The 17,935-nt window shown below is 30.9% G+C and overlaps 1 protein-coding gene across 2 annotated transcripts in view; it reads left to right on the top strand.

Annotated features, from left to right (window-relative positions):
- Nucleotides 1–17,935, top strand: part of LOC125073020 (ABC transporter G family member 23) — a 92,179-nt gene that overhangs the window by 8,729 nt on the left and 65,515 nt on the right. For both annotated transcript variants that reach the window (XM_047683686.1, XM_047683688.1), the window contains exon 2: nt 11,615–11,678. In XM_047683686.1, coding sequence (XP_047539642.1) covers nt 11,620–11,678 — 59 coding nt within the window. In that variant the 5' untranslated portion in view covers nt 11,615–11,619. The remainder of the gene's footprint in view (nt 1–11,614; nt 11,679–17,935) is intronic.

The following is a 17,935-nucleotide window of genomic DNA, read 5'->3' on the forward strand; positions in this document are numbered from 1 at the left end:
CCAAACAAAAATCATTGCTTTTTCTAAATCAGTTTAAAGCTGCTGGAGTTCTGATATAATAAACATTAAAAAAATATAACTGAACTGAGAACCTCCTCGGTTAAATATTAACAATACGTAGATATCCTGCAAATAATGTCACACTTCTCTCCTTTTGCGGTAAAGGTTTGAAGTTGGTTCCATCTCACTGAATTAGTATAGATATAAACACAAAATTCACTTTTTGAACCCGTTTTTTAGTTAAGAACACGTGAATTTTATTACTGAGCCACCTGGATATTTATTTATAGAAAATAGAAAATTATAATGTACTTAAAAAGGTAGCGGCTTGCTCTTCCTTTTACTAGAAGTTTTGGAGCTTATTTCTGCACTCGATGCGGGTAGGTGGTACTCACGTGGCAGAATTTCATTGAAATTAGTCGCGATGTGTTCCTTCACCAAGATGAATAAAATAACAAATTAAATAAAGCATGAATCTGAATAAAAAAAATCTGTTCATTAAAAAAATACATTATAGTTTGTTGAAATGTCAAATGATACAATAAATCCTGAACGATATTATTTACATCACCTGCGCTTCAGTCCAGTTAGTGTTTAATGGACTTTTTATCACGTTATATATTATAGTAAAAACTATTATCAACAAAGAAATTACTTTAATTGGTACATACTCGAGACGTCCATAAAATAATCTGCGTTGTCTGTCAATTAAAATGTAGTCTGTTAACGTTTTAATTAAAAATAAACGACAATAAATAAAAACGAAATTTCCAAAGAAACCATATCATCTTAACATTTAGAAATTTTCGTTTTGTTTGAGAGAGAAAGTGCGACTTTGTTATGTATATTCAAATTAATTGCGTGTAAACGGATCGTAATGATTTATTCGTTTCTTTTTTTAAAGTAATAACGAATCTTATTTCGTTACACATAGAAGTTACTTTAATAAAGTTACATCGAATGCCTTAAAAGGCTTCTTACATTAACCGAATGTTGCGATAGAAAGTTTAGGTGTGCCTTCTAATAAGGGTACTGTTTCAATAGCCATACTTGTAACTATCATAGCCATTGTTTATATATGTAACAACTGAATTTCTTGCCGGTTCCTTTCGGTAGAATCTACTTTCCAAAACGGTAGTAGCTTTACATTTAATTCAACACTAACATAACCATCAAAAGTACTTCTATGAGCTTATTTTATGAGGTAGACGCGATATAATCAGACACGTTATTATACTTACGTATAAATGTTAAAAAAGGAAAAAATATATATTCGTGATTTTTTTATATTATTTATTTAAATGTATTTTTTTATTTATCTGTATATTTCGTAACTTATAGTAAGAAGGTTAAAGTAAGTAATAAGAAAAAAAAATATAATTTTTAATAACACTTTTTTTTATACTTGTTTTTTCTTAAGATATATATCTATGTGCATGTTTGGGTGTTTAAACTCGTTCATCTGATATTATGTCATCATATATGTACTTTTTATCGTTGTTCATGTTTGTCTGGTGAAATATTCCTAACCGATTTGTTAGGAAAAAATATTTTTTATACATGGTCTCATTACATTTAACAATAAAATATAATATTACAAAAGTGATTTAGTAATTTTAAAAATAAATAAGTATTACTAATATTTTCCATTACTTAACAAAACAAAATGGCAACACTCAACAACTAACACATTAGACGCGTATTTCTCAATTTTTTGGTAAATAAACCAGCGGAATTCCACTTGTCCCAGTTCGAGTCCGGTCAGAGACTGGTTTTGTTATGTAACACATTAACCGCTCCTTTCACTGCGGATCCTTTTCTGTTCATAACTCGCTGTTTGACAGCTTTTTTTTTTAAATTAAATTCATGTCTCAGGAAGTTCTCATCAGGTAATGAGGTTACACTAAAAAGTATTTATAATATTGATTTTATTGTTGTTAAGAATATATGTCGAGATAGCTGAAGGCCAGTAGTAGTACATGTAAATCTTAACCTTAAGATGAGAATTATTATTTCAGGAATAAGTGACACTGATTTTAAATGTATCAAACCTGTATCTATTACATAATTGACCTCTGCGGTTTATAAAAATATGATGCAGATGTGATGAACCGATACGTGTTGAATGTAAATTTTTTACCTTTTTTTATTAAATAAAACAATTCATAAAAATTCTTACACATGGAATGATAACAATAGTAAGTTATAATTCAATAATTATGAATTAAAAAAGTTACAATATAATTCATGCCCGCGTGGAATGGTGGCAAGAATGCTAGCATTTCCCCGTTAAATCGCAATTCCGATCTTCGGGCCAAAAAATCGAACTAGCCTCCTGTCATCAGTGGAGACGAGCTTGTTAAGTATATAAAGTTAGGGACTTAATGTTAATAATTCTTCAGACTCATTATAATCTTAGTTAAGTTTAAAATAGTAAGCTTAATAACTCAGTGAATCAACGAATATTCTAGAAGAATAAAATTGTCCTCAACCTTTTGACCGAATTTTAATGCCTTTAATATTATAGTCATTATAGTCAGTCGCATATGATTTTCTGAGTTTTTACGATCGACCTCTTCGTCTATTTAATACTTATAAACAAGGCCTTGGTCATTATGACTATAAAATGTAGTAAACATCAATACCTTTGTTACTTATTTAATGAATCTATTAATTTTAAATAATATAGTTAATACTTGTTGTCGCCCGTGGCTACGCCGTGTTTTAGGGGTTAAATGTTGAGCTTAGCTTCCCTGGAGTTCACGCTTGCTTCATAGCAAATTTCTTAAAATTTAGTTTTGGCTGTAAATGAACAACATACAGAAAGACAGACAGACAGAGTTACATTCGCATTTATAATATTAATATAGATATTTATATACATAGAGAGCCATTATTCATCAGATTGCCTGTCCGAATTTCTTAAAATATCTTCATAGCCGGAAATCATTGAAAGAAGGTGATTCGGTAATTATTTACATGACATTTTGAACTGTAATTTAAGCGTGCATTTATATCGAAAGACAAATATGGAAGTCTATAATAAAAGTAATTACGGTTCAAGGAATACCATATAAGAATTATTATATTTTAACTTTATTTAATAATTATTGTAATATTTTATTTGCACATGACATCGAGGGGCATTTAAAGTAAAGGCGATCCCCGGCCCCGCACTCCTTGCTAGAGCGTACGGCAGCACAAAACCGTCGTGGCTGCCTTCTTCATGCGTCCACTTTATATCTGCATAGACACCACTCTAACAAAGCCTTCTGGCGTATGAGATTTAGACCTAGATAATTTCACTAATTTTTATTTATAATTATATCCCACAGTTTGCAAGCAACTTGTTCATGTAAAACAAGTAACATTAAACGTATCTCATTGCAAGTAATAACTATATTTTTCTTTATGGTTGTTGCACCGTTACTCGGGTGCTTCGATATTCGATTTCCCGCCTCCCTGTTCGAGTAAGCCTCCTTTTGGTACAGTTCTTATACGTCGTAAGTCATCATTAAGTAACCGAGTGCCGCACCTTTGTACCCGTTATGGTCGTTCATTACAAGTTTTCCTTTATTTCGTAAGAACACCAATTACTTTAATTATTTTGACCTCTTCTCGTACATCTTGTATTATTACTTTATAGGTTTCATATATCATGTAGGTCTACTTATTTAAATAAAATGAAACGAAATGTATTCAAAACATATGCAAAAAAATAACTAATGAATAGATTAACTAGATACTTACTAAAACAGAGCCAAATTGAAAGGTCTGGGGACAAAGGAGTCGAGGCCCTAAGGAGGTCTTAATTGTTATTTGATAAATTGATTTGATAATTTTCATTACGTTCCATCTGAATTGTCAATAATATGGCCACTCTTTCAAAACAGTACTTAATAATAATAGTATAATTTTACTATATCCAGATATCTAAACATATATTACATTAAAATTGTTAACTCATCGGCATCTCTGTTGAAGAGGCCCCTCTCTTGCGGAGGCCCCAGGGCATTTGCCCTCCCCTAAATCTGGTGTTGCAATATATATCGTATCATCGTTTCTTATTTATTTTGTTTCATTAATGGTATATAAAGGTAAGTAAATGAGTTACATAGGATTGAATTTATACAAAAAATATTTGGACTAATAAATTTTTAATTTCCAATGCGAATGCTACTTAAGTATCAGACATTTTTGACACATAAATTTAATTTAAAATATTAATATTCTTAATTAATACTAATCATATAAACCGTAAATATATAATAAAAAAAAGATAGAGTTGTACCTGCACCTCAATTTAACACAATTTAAAGTTATTTGAGAAAAGAGGTTGTATAATATACATTAGTCGAATGTTACACTTATTTTGATCTTTTAAAGTGACGATTAAATGTATAAAAGCCTGCTCGAAGAATATATTGGTTCGATTCATTGGCGAGAGACTATATTCAATTAAATAAATTTCTAACACACTGATGTTCACGATTACGCAATATTCATAAAAAATATGAGAAACACCGCTTTCAGTGTTAGATAACCGAGAGACAAAGGCGTTCCATAACTCTATTATTTATCGATGTATGTTTTGTTTGGTTGTACGCGAGTACTTTCCATTGAAAGTATTGTTTTGCATATATATGTATATGTGTGTACATATCGTTATTATGCGGACATATATTTGGGTAATTGAGATGTGATACAATAGCATCCATAACGTATTTTTTTTTATTAAATTTTTCACAATCATTTTTACGATTTAAAATTGGAATGATTTTCATAACTTTTAAAAACTGATACTTTCTATACATCTGCCAATACAGTTTAAACTATTTTATTATATGCCAGTGCCATATACATAATAGCCCGCGTACAGTTTCTTCATCAGCTAGACTCTTTCTTGGCGCGAAGACTTGGGTTTAGATTAAAGAAGGTCTCGGGCACATAATTATTTAAGAAAAGTTTAGTCTAGAAGTTATTTGCTTAATTGGTCGAGATAATAAAATGATTAATAAAAACTCTTCATTTGTGTTCATGATTCATCTCGTACTCATGTAAAGGGAAACATCGTAACGAAAATAATCGGATGAATTGCATGTATTCTTGCAGCTGTAAATTCATTCGTACTGGGAAGCGGGCTGAAACAAAAATTTAAAAAAAAAATGTATATATATATATATATATATATATATATATACATATATAAACTTCAAAACTTCGCCTTCTGTTGACGGATACAATTTTATGTTTAAGAAACTCACTAGTTACTCATTTTGTGTCAATGTTCATTTTGATCGATTATTATTATCGATAATGTTCGAATGAAACATTAACTGGTAACATTTCAAATATGTACAAATTGCACATTTGTTTAATGATACAGCAACCAGCGTATAACGCAATTTGTCCGTCCGTACGTTTCTAATAGGATGTTGCTTTGTTAACGCGATATCCCGTGAAACATCGGATACTTATCGAAAGTAAAAGTCATTTGCTCGTAACACTTACGTATGTTGATGAGTTATTTATAAATAAAATGACAATATTTATAGATTTTACAAACGTATTAAAATTACAAATACATACTTTTATTATATTATAATATTTTGACGACGTCCGTGGTCGAGTAGTGTGTACACCGGTTTTCATGGGTACGCCACTCCGAGGTCCCGGGTTCGATTCCCGGCAGAGTCGATGCAGAAAAAGTTCATTAGTTTTCTATGTTGTCTTGGGTCTGGGATGTAGTGGTACCATCGTTACTTCCGATTTTCCATAACACAAGTGCTTTAGCAGCTACTTACATTGGGATCAGAGTAATGTATGTGATGTAAGATATTTATTTATACTTTAATAAAATATGTTAGGTATTATCGAGAGACTCATACAATAAGTCTGGAATGATTCGGCTAATATTCAACTGCATAATGGATTAAGCGAACGCATTTAAGTTCCGTAGAATTTAATACGATCTTTCTCCAGATAATACTAACTACCCAAATAATACCAAAATCAAAATATACTTTATTCAAGTAGGCCTTTACAAGCACTTTTGAATCGTCATTTAACAAACTATCTTAAGTGTAAATGTAGATTCTACCGAGAAGAACCAGCAAGAAACTCAATAGTTACTCTTTTTCAACATCTAAAAATACAGTCATGTTAGTTAAATACAGTTATATATGTATGTTATGTCTCCTGCCTGGAAGTCAACAAGCATTAACTCCACGCTTTTTTATCATCTATATAATCTTGTATCGAATAATATGCCTTCTTTACCAATGTATTTTTTTAAATAATTTGAATTTATTAAACGGCAAAGTTAAAAATGTCTTTTAACCAATTATATTATAAACTCACATTAATTAATAAACTCTAATAATGTAGAGTTTAATTAAACATTTGTTTTAAAGCTATCTATAACAAAATATATAAATATAAATATATAGCTATATATAACAAAATTTAATTTTGAAAATAATAAAACTCATCCAAATATGTCAAATATGTATGTATAATGTCAGTATTTATAGACATCAACGCGCTCAAGGCTGCTAACTATTTAAGCACTTAAAATTTGGTGGGATCAAACCACAAACATGTTTCTGACGACGAAGCGAAGCGGAAACGTCCTTGACGCAGAATCACCTGTAAAGCTACGGCCACATCAATGCGATTATGCGGCACAGCAAAAATGTTACTTTAAAACCCCCTTAATTGTAAATCTGTAAAAGGTCTGTAAAATGCTCTATAATTTAGATTCTATTTCAAATGAAATTATGTGACGCTACTTTGTACGTATAAGTCTAACAATACCTTATTTATCGAACTAGCAATTACGCAAAACAATGCTTACATACGAAGCGTAATTTTATATTTCAAACAGTTGTTCATTTTTATTTTAACATGCGTTTCTAATCCGACTCAAGTTTAAAGGGGGTCAAATGCATGCCTCGAAGGATAAATTTATTTGTTCCGTTAGAAACCGGTTTAAGGCGCGTACCGATATGTACTCCTATCAAATAAGATTGGAATTGGAACCGTTTATTATATTTTTTATAAACGAGAGCATTCTTTAAATAAATTTGTAGAGAACGAATTATTTCATCAATTATATATTCTATGAGATTTTCTAATAGCTCTGCTATAAACAACAACAACATGTACAGCCTATAAATTACCCACTTTGAGGAGAAGGTTAGGAGCATTCACATGTGGCAGACTTTCGTTGAAATTAGACACATGCAGGTTTCCTCACGATGTTTTCCTTCACCGCCGAGCACGAAATGAATTATAAACACAAATTAAGCATATGAAAATTATCTGGGTTTGAACTCGCAATCATCGGTAAAGATGTACGCGTACTAACCACTGTGCCACCTCGATTCTCATGTATTATAAACATACCTAAATGAATACAACTTTATTCATAAGAAATTATTCCACTTCCAAAGCTCTGGAAACATATTCGCTGACATTCGAAACGCCTTTTTCCACGAATCCACGTTGAATACCACGGGGTATTCATATCTCGACCAAAGTCATAACGATTCAAGATCATAGCTGTTTATTCATCTCAAAGATGTCTCGCAATTGATTAATTATAGATGATAGTGTTTTTGAAATAAAATTTTAGCGAACGAATTATTTGCCTTGTTCAATTTTAAGTTTAATGGTTATTCGTCATGTTCATGGTTGTGTCATCTGATAGCGACTGTCAGATGGATTGACAATATAATTTTAATTTCTCGAGATTACTTGCTGAAATAAAATTTTGTATTATTTCGGTTATATCCTCGTATTTAAATGTAGAATATTTAGATACGAAGTAAAGCGGAAAATGTAATGTTATAAACGTATATTGATCGGATTTATTGTGAGTTACATTTTTTTTCGTCCAAAATGCGGCTATTATGGTTCGTAATTTTTTTATTGTAAACATTTTATGAATTTCATACATCATACTTGATTTTATTACAAGCAAAGTTCCAAGCAAACAAATTTTTATTCATGTTTTGCTTAAGTTATGTAAAAGCATGTTTATAGTTTGTAAATAAATTATTACATTAAGAAACTTCGATAAAGTAACCACGCCGTGCGTTATAAATACAAACCTTTATGTGTTTTAATAACCTTATAGAACACATAACTATATAAATAGATATAATACATAAACACATAATAATACCTAACACTGGTCTACCATTCATTGCATTTCTCTATTACCGATATTTTATAATCTCTTTCGATAAAAAAACGTCTTGGACTTTGAATACATTGAAAGATATTATGTACTAAGTTGAGACGTAGTTAAACCCAAGTTGAATACGTACAAGACAATCGTACACATAACTTTGTGTCATAACTGTGTTCCCACCGTTTGTCTGACAAGTACATAAATCAACTATTTACTGTTTATATTGAGTCGCCTGTCATTATGCCTGTTTACTAATTATTCAGATTCAATTGTTTTGTATTACACAAATATGTCTATCTGTAACTTAACTATTTTCCATGTACCTAGCCTTTATTTTATTACTCGTCTTGCGCAGGCGCAGCTCGTTATTTTCCTCATAATTACGTTAATTGCATGTTACGATAAAATCGATCGACTTAACAATGAGTGGATCGTTTGTGTAATTTTTTATGAAGTTAGGATTTATTATTAATTAACTAATTTCTACACCCAGCTTTGGCTACTTCATTTGAAAAGAGATATTTAATTATCTGCTAATTTAGAAGGATTTTTGTCTACATATATATTTTACTTCAAAATATTTAAATATTATGACCAACATATAAATGAAAAAAGGACCTTATATGTAACAAAAAATTTGTTTATATATTCCCCCAACCCGTATTAGAGCAGCATGGAAGCAGTAGCTCGAAACCATCTCCTGAAGGGGAGAGGAGGCCTCAAACCAGTAATGGGACATTTACAGCCTCTTACGTTATTGTATATTAGTATATGTAGGCCACGGACCAGAAGACGTAGCGTAGGTAGGCCCCCACAAGGTCCGACGTCCTGGTGAAGGTCGCGGGAAGCCGCTAGTTGCGGGCTGCACAAGATCGGTCGTTGTGCCGATCTTTGGGGGAGGTCTATATCCAGCAGTGGAAGCCCTACGGCTGCAATGATGATGATGATATGTAGTTAGATTTTTACGTAGTTAAAATTATTTTTGACAAACATCGTACATGAGTTTAGTTTTATTACTGTATGCATATATGGTGTGTGTCTGTTTGGTACTATTACTGAGATACAATACATAATATAGTCAGCATGAAGGCTTCTAAGCATTAAACTAACATAGTCTATGTTTTTAGTCCTAATTAGTTTTGACTAGACAGATTTATCTACTGTAACATATTCATATAAGTCATAGTAACTGATTTTAAAGGTATACAGGAAATACTCTCAAGAGAGGCCAACCAATTACGCAGGACACATTGTGGTACTCTAGTGTTTGCATAAATACAGATACACTCTATATTCCATTACTCTCAACGGGAAATCCGACGCGGCCGCTAAGACATGCTTTCCGAGTTACGAGATAATGTCCAACATCCAGACTCAGTTTTTTCGACAAAAAAATCCAATAGCTTATTATCGCCCCGACCTGGAGTTTGAAATCGGAACCTTGGTATCTGTGATCTATTCACTAGACCAACGATAAAACAGACAACAGGAAACAACAAAAAAAAATGTTGAAATAAGAGGATATGTCATTTTAAGCGTTTGTTTTAGTTAGGTTAGTTTCTCAATTCATAAATTTGAACGAGTAGCGAAACTACAAGTTATAATATAGTCTATTTGAAAAAGTTCAAACTTTAGAAGAAGCGTTGAGCATTTATTAAGATGAATATATCAATTGAATTATCAATTAAACGACGATATGATAATCGCTCGATTCAGTGTACATGTTGGAGTAATGTTATTTAGGAGAATCATTTATCCCGCAAAGTCGCCGTTACGCTTTAAACTTCGATAGACTGATAGGTGTAAACAGGACGGATATATTATGTAATTATTTTAAAATATTTGGTTTCATTCAAATCAGTATGCATATGTATTTGTAATGAAAACAACAACATACATACTTAACCTTCAGATATCTGATGGGATTGTTGTAGTAAAGACGACGCTCACACAATACAAATTATCGTATTATTTGTATTGCATGCGAACGATCTTTTTTTATATACAGCGTGTTGTGAAAATTTTTGTTTATAATACTTAGATACTGCATTACGTCTCGACATAAATATTAATGTCTTGAGATATCTATGTTTATCGTGTGCATTTAGCAATGGTATGGCTGATGCATCTGGGTTTGGTAACAGCGACTTATTTAATTAATTAATAAAAAAGTGATAGCAATAGGTAGGTAGGTAGGAATGTAGGTAGGCAGGTAGGTTCAGTAGTAGGTAGGAGATTCAGTGTGATTAATGTCCCAACAGGCATTAACAGTGTCAGTGTCTCTTATCTATAAGTTGACTCCCTAACCTCCAGATGGCCTATTTGTTTGCGAAGTTTAAAATATATTTTCAAAAAGGTTTTATTTTAAATTGTGACTCTTACAAATTAATCGTAATTAGTATTAAAAAAAAAACAATATTTTGTAGAGCAAAAAATAAAATAAAAGGCAGAAAAATTTTTAAGCTATTTTATTCAATTTTTACATAATATATTCACTGATACATTTATAATATATCTTTATTAATATTGTTACAAAAACATCTCTGATTAATCTATCATAAACGGAATGTAAGCATACCGTCAATATTTAACTTTTATCATCTAACAACCTTAAGGTTCGACTGCAAAATGATTTGAATAATACTTTCTTAAATATCAATACATGTAATAAAATATCCTATGAGTCAGACGTTGAATATAGGTGGGTAAAGGTAGGCTTGAATTGCTTGTCTTCGATATGATTCCCATTATAAATTATAAACTCATTTAAACTAACAATCAACTAAACCAACCAGATTAAAAAACTTCACTGTATAAGTCTTTCGACAACATCATCATCAATGGAATTTTTATAGATCTTATGACATAGTGCATATGTTTCTTAACGTAAGAACGAAGGCCGACCTTGTCCCAAAAATCAAACATTGACATCGTGAGTTAAAATTATATATATAAACGACTGCTAAAAAAATAAGTGTAATTATTTCAGAGTTCATATATAATTATGTATATGTGTTTCTTTATTCCACCATGACTTCCAAATGCTTTAACATATTTAGATGAGTGGAACTAACTATATATTTTTTTATGATGATTTTTGATTTTCAGGCAGAATGTAATAATGTTAATTGTATTAATGTTTATTGTGTAATAATGTTAATGTTTATAAGAGTTACTACTGTACTGTGTCTCTTGTCGGTTCTTCTTGGTAGAATCTACATTCCGAACCGGTAGTAGCTTTACGTTTAATACAGTCATGTAATATGACGATTCAAAGGTACAATATAAAAGTCTTATTGAATAAAGTATATTTTGATTTCATTCGATTTATGGTATGAATTCAATATGGCGGAAATATGGCAGTTGTATTTTTTTATTCGTATATATTAGTTACTAATGTCCTTGTTTTGTTTACAGTTAAAATGGCGACGAAGGACTTCAGGACGGAGAGGGTCAAGCAAATGTTCAGTTGGACAACAGCGTGAGTGTATTTCATTAGATTCAGATTAAATCTAAATTGTATTGCCTTGTTTTACATTAAGCATTTGTTTTTATTGAATTAATATAGACAGATAAATACCCTACTATTAATTGTTTACAGAAACCTAGTTATTTATTAATTTATTCTTATCATACCGAATTGACATTATATCATTGGTAGAAACTTGAATTGAGTAATCTATGATATACACTATGAATTTTTATCCTTCATATCTTTATTTTTTATTATTTTGGAATAGACTATATATACTCCTATGTTCATTTATTTATTTGCATCAAAAATAATTGTACATAAGATAACATACTATATCTAACACATGAGTTACGTCTACTTAAATATGTTACTTACATTAACAGCCTGTAAATTTCCCACTACTGAGCTAAGCTGCTGGCCTACTCTCCCTTTGAGGAGAAGGTTTGGAGCATATTCCACCACGTTGCTTCAATGCTGGTTGTTGGAATACACATGTAGCAGAATTTTTTACCGTTGACTTTAGACATATGTAGCTTTCCATATCGATGTTTTCCTTCACCGCCGAGCACGAGATGAATTATAAAAACAAATTAAGCACATGAAAATTCAGCGGTGCTTGTTTGGGTTTGAATCCGAAATCATCGGTTAAGATGCACGCGTTCTAAACACTGGGCCGTCTCGGCTCCTTAAATGTGTACCTAATTACTTTGCAGATAAGACTGCACAAAAATAAACCCATAAATGAGTACTCTTTAACTAGTTAGAATTAATTCTTACATATTGGAAAACAATGTCCATAATTTATGAAAAAATCTTTATAAATATCATCTATTAAATTGTAGAACACAAGAGTATTTATCTCAATAATCCTATGCGGAAGACGTATTCTCTTGAAGCATACATAATTGAGGTAATCAAACTGAGAACATACACTGCAAATAGATGGTCATTGATAAACAGACATTATGATGCAAACGTTACGAGAAGCTGATGACGTAAGGGCTGCTTTCGCGTGCGGCTGAGATGTTGACGAACGGGTCCCGTTAACCTAGATGATGCATTTTGCCAGGGGATTATCAACCTTATATTATATTTAAACTAACTACCCGTTTCGGTTTTATAAGGGTACAATGAGGATTACTTTAAAATTTTAGATTGAAGATCAAACATAAAATCTATGTCTGGCTATGAAAGTTGAATTTCTCGGCCTTTTTCTAATATAATATGCATGTTTTTACTTATAAACCTTTCTCTTGAATCACTCTATTTATTGTTGAAAGCCGCATTAAAATCCGTTGAGCAATTTAAAAGATCCAAGTATACAGACAGCGGGAAGTGACTTTGTTTTATACTATGTAGAAATTTTTACGGCTCTTTTGAGAATGTTATAAATATTGTATAATTTTTGTCTGTTCTTAAGTTTTATTTTCCTAAATAATAATTCTATCGTCTTTTTTCGTTTTTGGTCACGACGACCATTTTGAACGGTGACTAAAAGTCAAAAACTTCTAGTAACAGTAGTCGCAGTTAAGTACGTTTTGGATTCCTTTACTCACCTTTAGTGTTTTAATGGACAGCATAAGAAACACTACTGTAGAATAGACGGACTTTTAAGTACTATCCGAGAAACGGAAGTCTACTAATTTTAACTTCCTATCTCCGAGCTGCTTGGTACCTACTGCAAGGAAAACCTATAAAACTTTCATTAGTCGTCGCAGTCACTGGAACAGACTAGCAGTTATATAATCAAAGTATGTTTGAGAAAACGATTTATATACACATAAACATCGTATCTTTACGTTGTGTATTAAAGATGTTTTGATAAGTGCTATCTCTTTCTTTTGCAATTGATTTAACATTCTAAAGAAAAAGACAGCAATGTTTAACTAAAATTTAACACATTAACACGTTTTAATTTAGAATTATGGCAAGAAAGAAATTATGATTTGCATGTTTTAATTTTAATGTATAAAATGTATCGTAACTTTGTTGTATGTGTAAATATAGGGCCGAATCTACAATATGGCTTGTTGGACTTCAGCCCAGGGCCCCGTGGATTCAAGGCGGCCCCAGCGAAGTTTTGTTAAAGTAAAAAATAGACGATAATCTATGCTATTAATGCTATTAATCAAACCCATTTAATTAAATTAATTCAAGTCTGTTAGCCCAGGGCCCCCTAAACTTACGGTCAGGCCCTGTGTTAATACCATTATAAATACTAAAGTAACTCTGTCTGTCTGTTACGTTTTCAAGAGTAATCCATTAAATCAAATTTGATGAAATTTTGTATGAAGCAATCTTGAACCTCAAGGACGTAGACCTCTTATTCAACATTATGCCTAAAATAAACGTCACCCATAAATACTAGTTTACAATAAAACAGTTCGCCAAGAAGGATTGTCTTAATGCTACGTCGATATAAACGTTTTGTGTAAATCAGTTTGACAACTGGCACACCTCAGCATTCCTGAGCATTCCAGAGTTGGAAACCAGAACTGCTATTCCAAAGCGAGACTACAGAGAGTATTCATGTAAGTAAGTATTACATTCAATCACGATAGTAATGTCTGGAATAAGTAATTATTTTGCTGACTGTCAAATAAATGTATTTTATAGTAATGCCATCTATTGGCATGATATGGCAACGCCATCTGTTGTATATAAAAAGAACGATCGTAAAGCGGTGACAATCATATTCTGTTGTCATGATCGATTGCTAGATGGCGTCGATAGGCTGACTTAGTGGATTATTTTTGTATGTCGGTAATATATATAGTATTTCAGTAATCTTATATATTATATTTGTATAAATTTACATTTTTAGTTTAACCAGTAGTGTAACTTTGTCAAAGCTTTATAAATATTTTTTATATAAATAAAATTTCGTTACAAACTTAATGACAATTCAAACTCAAACTCAATTTCCTTAATTCAATATAGAAGCATTACACTTTCTTATTGATGGTAAAATTAAACACTACCACCGGTTCGGAAAAAGGAACGCCCTGACCTGAGAAGAACCGAAAGAAACTCAGCGGGTCTTTTTTTTTTCGTCAAAATTAATTATATACATAATTGTATATGAATAGAAACAGCCAATAACAGTATCGTATACATTTCCTACGGCATTTGAAATAAATAAATGCCTTAACGTAAAGAAGGCGCAATCTAAATCATTATAACACAAAAAATAAAACCATTATAAATTAATAAGTGAAAAGTTTAAATCGAAATCCATATAAAAATAGCGTCACATTAATGATTCATCTATCATCGTCATCATCTTCATCAGCAAATCGTAGTTAACTGCTGGACATACGTCTTCAGAAGTACACCAAAGCTCCCGACTTTCCGTCTTCCGCATTCAGATTTATCCTCTTAGTCAACAGTTAACCTGGCTGGACGGGCTACGTTGGGTTTTCTTAAATCCAATAACTTATCTATTATATATTCATCCTTATTATTATATATATATGTAAATAATCATCTTTACAATTATAGTATATGTAAATAATTGCATTGTTGTCACTATCAAGTTATAAGTCTTTTTTATTCTTTAATATGACAGAGTTGATCAGGATAGTCCTTTTTCAAATAGCCTTCTGGTGCATTGGCAAAGATTCTAACTAATTTAGTTATCTATCTTTTGATTTTATAATAGCAAAATATTTTTTATACAACGAATAAAACGGTTTATTTTATATTGTTATGATCCACATAATAGCCTTATAGCCTAATCGCCTTCACAGCCCGAAAGCCTAGAAAACAAGAAAATTAATCATATATTTACATAACACTAACATATGTTCATGATATAAAATAAATTACCATTTACATTTAGGAATTTTAGAATGTAATTAGAAAGCGGAAACAAAAAGTGTTACCTCATTTTTTAACAGATTGCCTCAGATAGATTATTCTACGGAAGTTTAAATTGTGTCTTCTATTATATTAATACATCGAAAAAGTTAAATAAAAGTGATGCTCAATTCATGCGTCTGGACTAAAGCATTATCTCCTTTTATACCCTATCCAAACAGTTATTCACCGCGATAGTCATAAATAAGATAAAGCACTACAATGTTTTTTTCACATATAAGTTAAATTTTAAAATCCGAAGCTTTTACGTTCTAAGGCAACTGTCAAAAATAATGGACTGGACAGGGTGGATATAGGTGACAGATTGGAGCTTGTTTGAAGGGTCTGTGAGCCATTGTAACTACAAAGGACCTTAGCTACCAAGGTTAGTGGCGTATTGGAAATATAAGAAATGATTAAATTTTCATACGGTGCTAATGTCTATAAGTGGCCCCTTGTCCGCCTACTGATGCCTTAAAAAGATCCTATGTTTTCCACGTACTATAGCCAGAGTATTACTAAATGAGTGTGTATTTAAATAAAAAAATATTTAAATATTTTACATATAATTGTTTGAATAACAACCAGTAGGAAGCTTATTAAGTTTTTATAGCAAGCCTTGGAAATTACAAAATACTCAAGGTATTACTTTTTCTTAAAATATTCACGTTGTGGTAATCAATGTATCCTTTGAAGAGGGTGAGACTAGAAGGTTGTAATGTCAAAACACATTTCATGAAATATTTACATATGAATATTAATAAATATCATTTATGTTATTCGTTTATTCTCAACTAGAAATAGACGAGTAAATGATTTGAACTAGCTTTTATTTGTTCCTTGTATTAAAACGTATTCGACAACGACGAATATATGCAAAATATCAGTTAAAGAGATTGTGTGGAATTGGCTTAATATTCAATTGCAATATTAACACACCAATACTAACATAATTATCATCAGCTAAATGTAATCATGTCTGTCACTAACATAATAACAGGTATAAGATGAAATTTTTTTTTGGTTATTTTTGTTCATATTTAAAATAGGTAAATACCTATTTTAAATATGAACAAAAATGGGTGGGATATGGAGTACCTTATATAAGCCAACACCGTCTATAAACATTGGCACTGTAAGAAATATTAACAGTGTTTTCCGAAAAGCGCCACAAAATTGGGTACTAAGAAATTCTATCCCTTGTTTCCATAATTGACTTACTCATCCTTCAAACCAGAACACAACAATACTAAGTTTTAGTTAAGTTTAATTGGTAAAATGTGGTACGCTATGCATAAATCTTACCCTATTTACCCATACCCTACTATTATTGTAACTTTCTTGTTTATGCTGTCAATATTATAGAGTTTTTTTTATTTTCATTATATGTTTCACCTAAGTGCCTTTAACATTACATAGTGAATTTTGAATAATTATTTAACTAAAAATACAAGAAATTTCCTTTATTTCCTTTTATTCCTCAACATAAAGAAAAATACGGATTTAACTAATTACAAAAGATAAAAAATATATCTCAGGATATTCATTATTGTATAACACTTGATACAACAATTTCAACCGCGTTTAATAAGAATTATACACGTCTGTTTAATATAAATGATCGAAATTATAAACTATCTAAACCGCTACGCAGGTCTAATAGTATAGAAGTTTTGTACAGGATTTTTTTGTTGAGTGTTTTAAATGAGGGCTGAAGTTTATTTTAGTTTCTCAATATATTAAATACGGAAATTATTCATTATTCTTAGGCTTATTAGTAAAAATATTAATAAAGTGTTTTTGAAAATTAATCTCTTAAGAAAAGAATTAACGATTAGAATATAAATTAATTTCAAACTCATAAATGTATGAACCTTAAACTTGTTCTGAGATTTAAATGCAATAATACCGAAGCGGTCCTATCGACTTGATTTGCAAAATCGTTGAGTCATATGTGTGACGTCAAATGGTTTGCGTCAAACTCGGGTCAAAATACCTGACGATTCTTAAGAGAAAACATCTTATCTCCGTTATTAGGAATTAATTTAGACTCAAGAACGGAAAATTTTCATAATATTTAGTTTTATAAGAATAGTTCTGTTTATTCTTATTGTTGTTAGTGGTGGAATTGTTACTAAGGGAAGGATGGGACTGACATTTAGCTTTGTCACTAAAAAGTCCCAAAAAAGAATAGATTAAAAAAAAAATAATAGTTCTCCAATAATTTTATGATGGATATATTGACGTTATTTTTATAATTAATACAATAGAGATACGTGTTATTATCAGAATTAGCCGTATATGTCTTAATCTATAATAATTAGTACACATGTGCAAAGCCAGGGCATCGCTAGTATACTATATGTACTTCTGGCGTATACTGGAATTATAAAAAAATATTAAGA

This window comes from Vanessa atalanta, chromosome 23, assembly GCF_905147765.1.
Source record: "Vanessa atalanta chromosome 23, ilVanAtal1.2, whole genome shotgun sequence".
Taxonomy (NCBI): Eukaryota; Metazoa; Arthropoda; class Insecta; order Lepidoptera; family Nymphalidae; genus Vanessa; species Vanessa atalanta.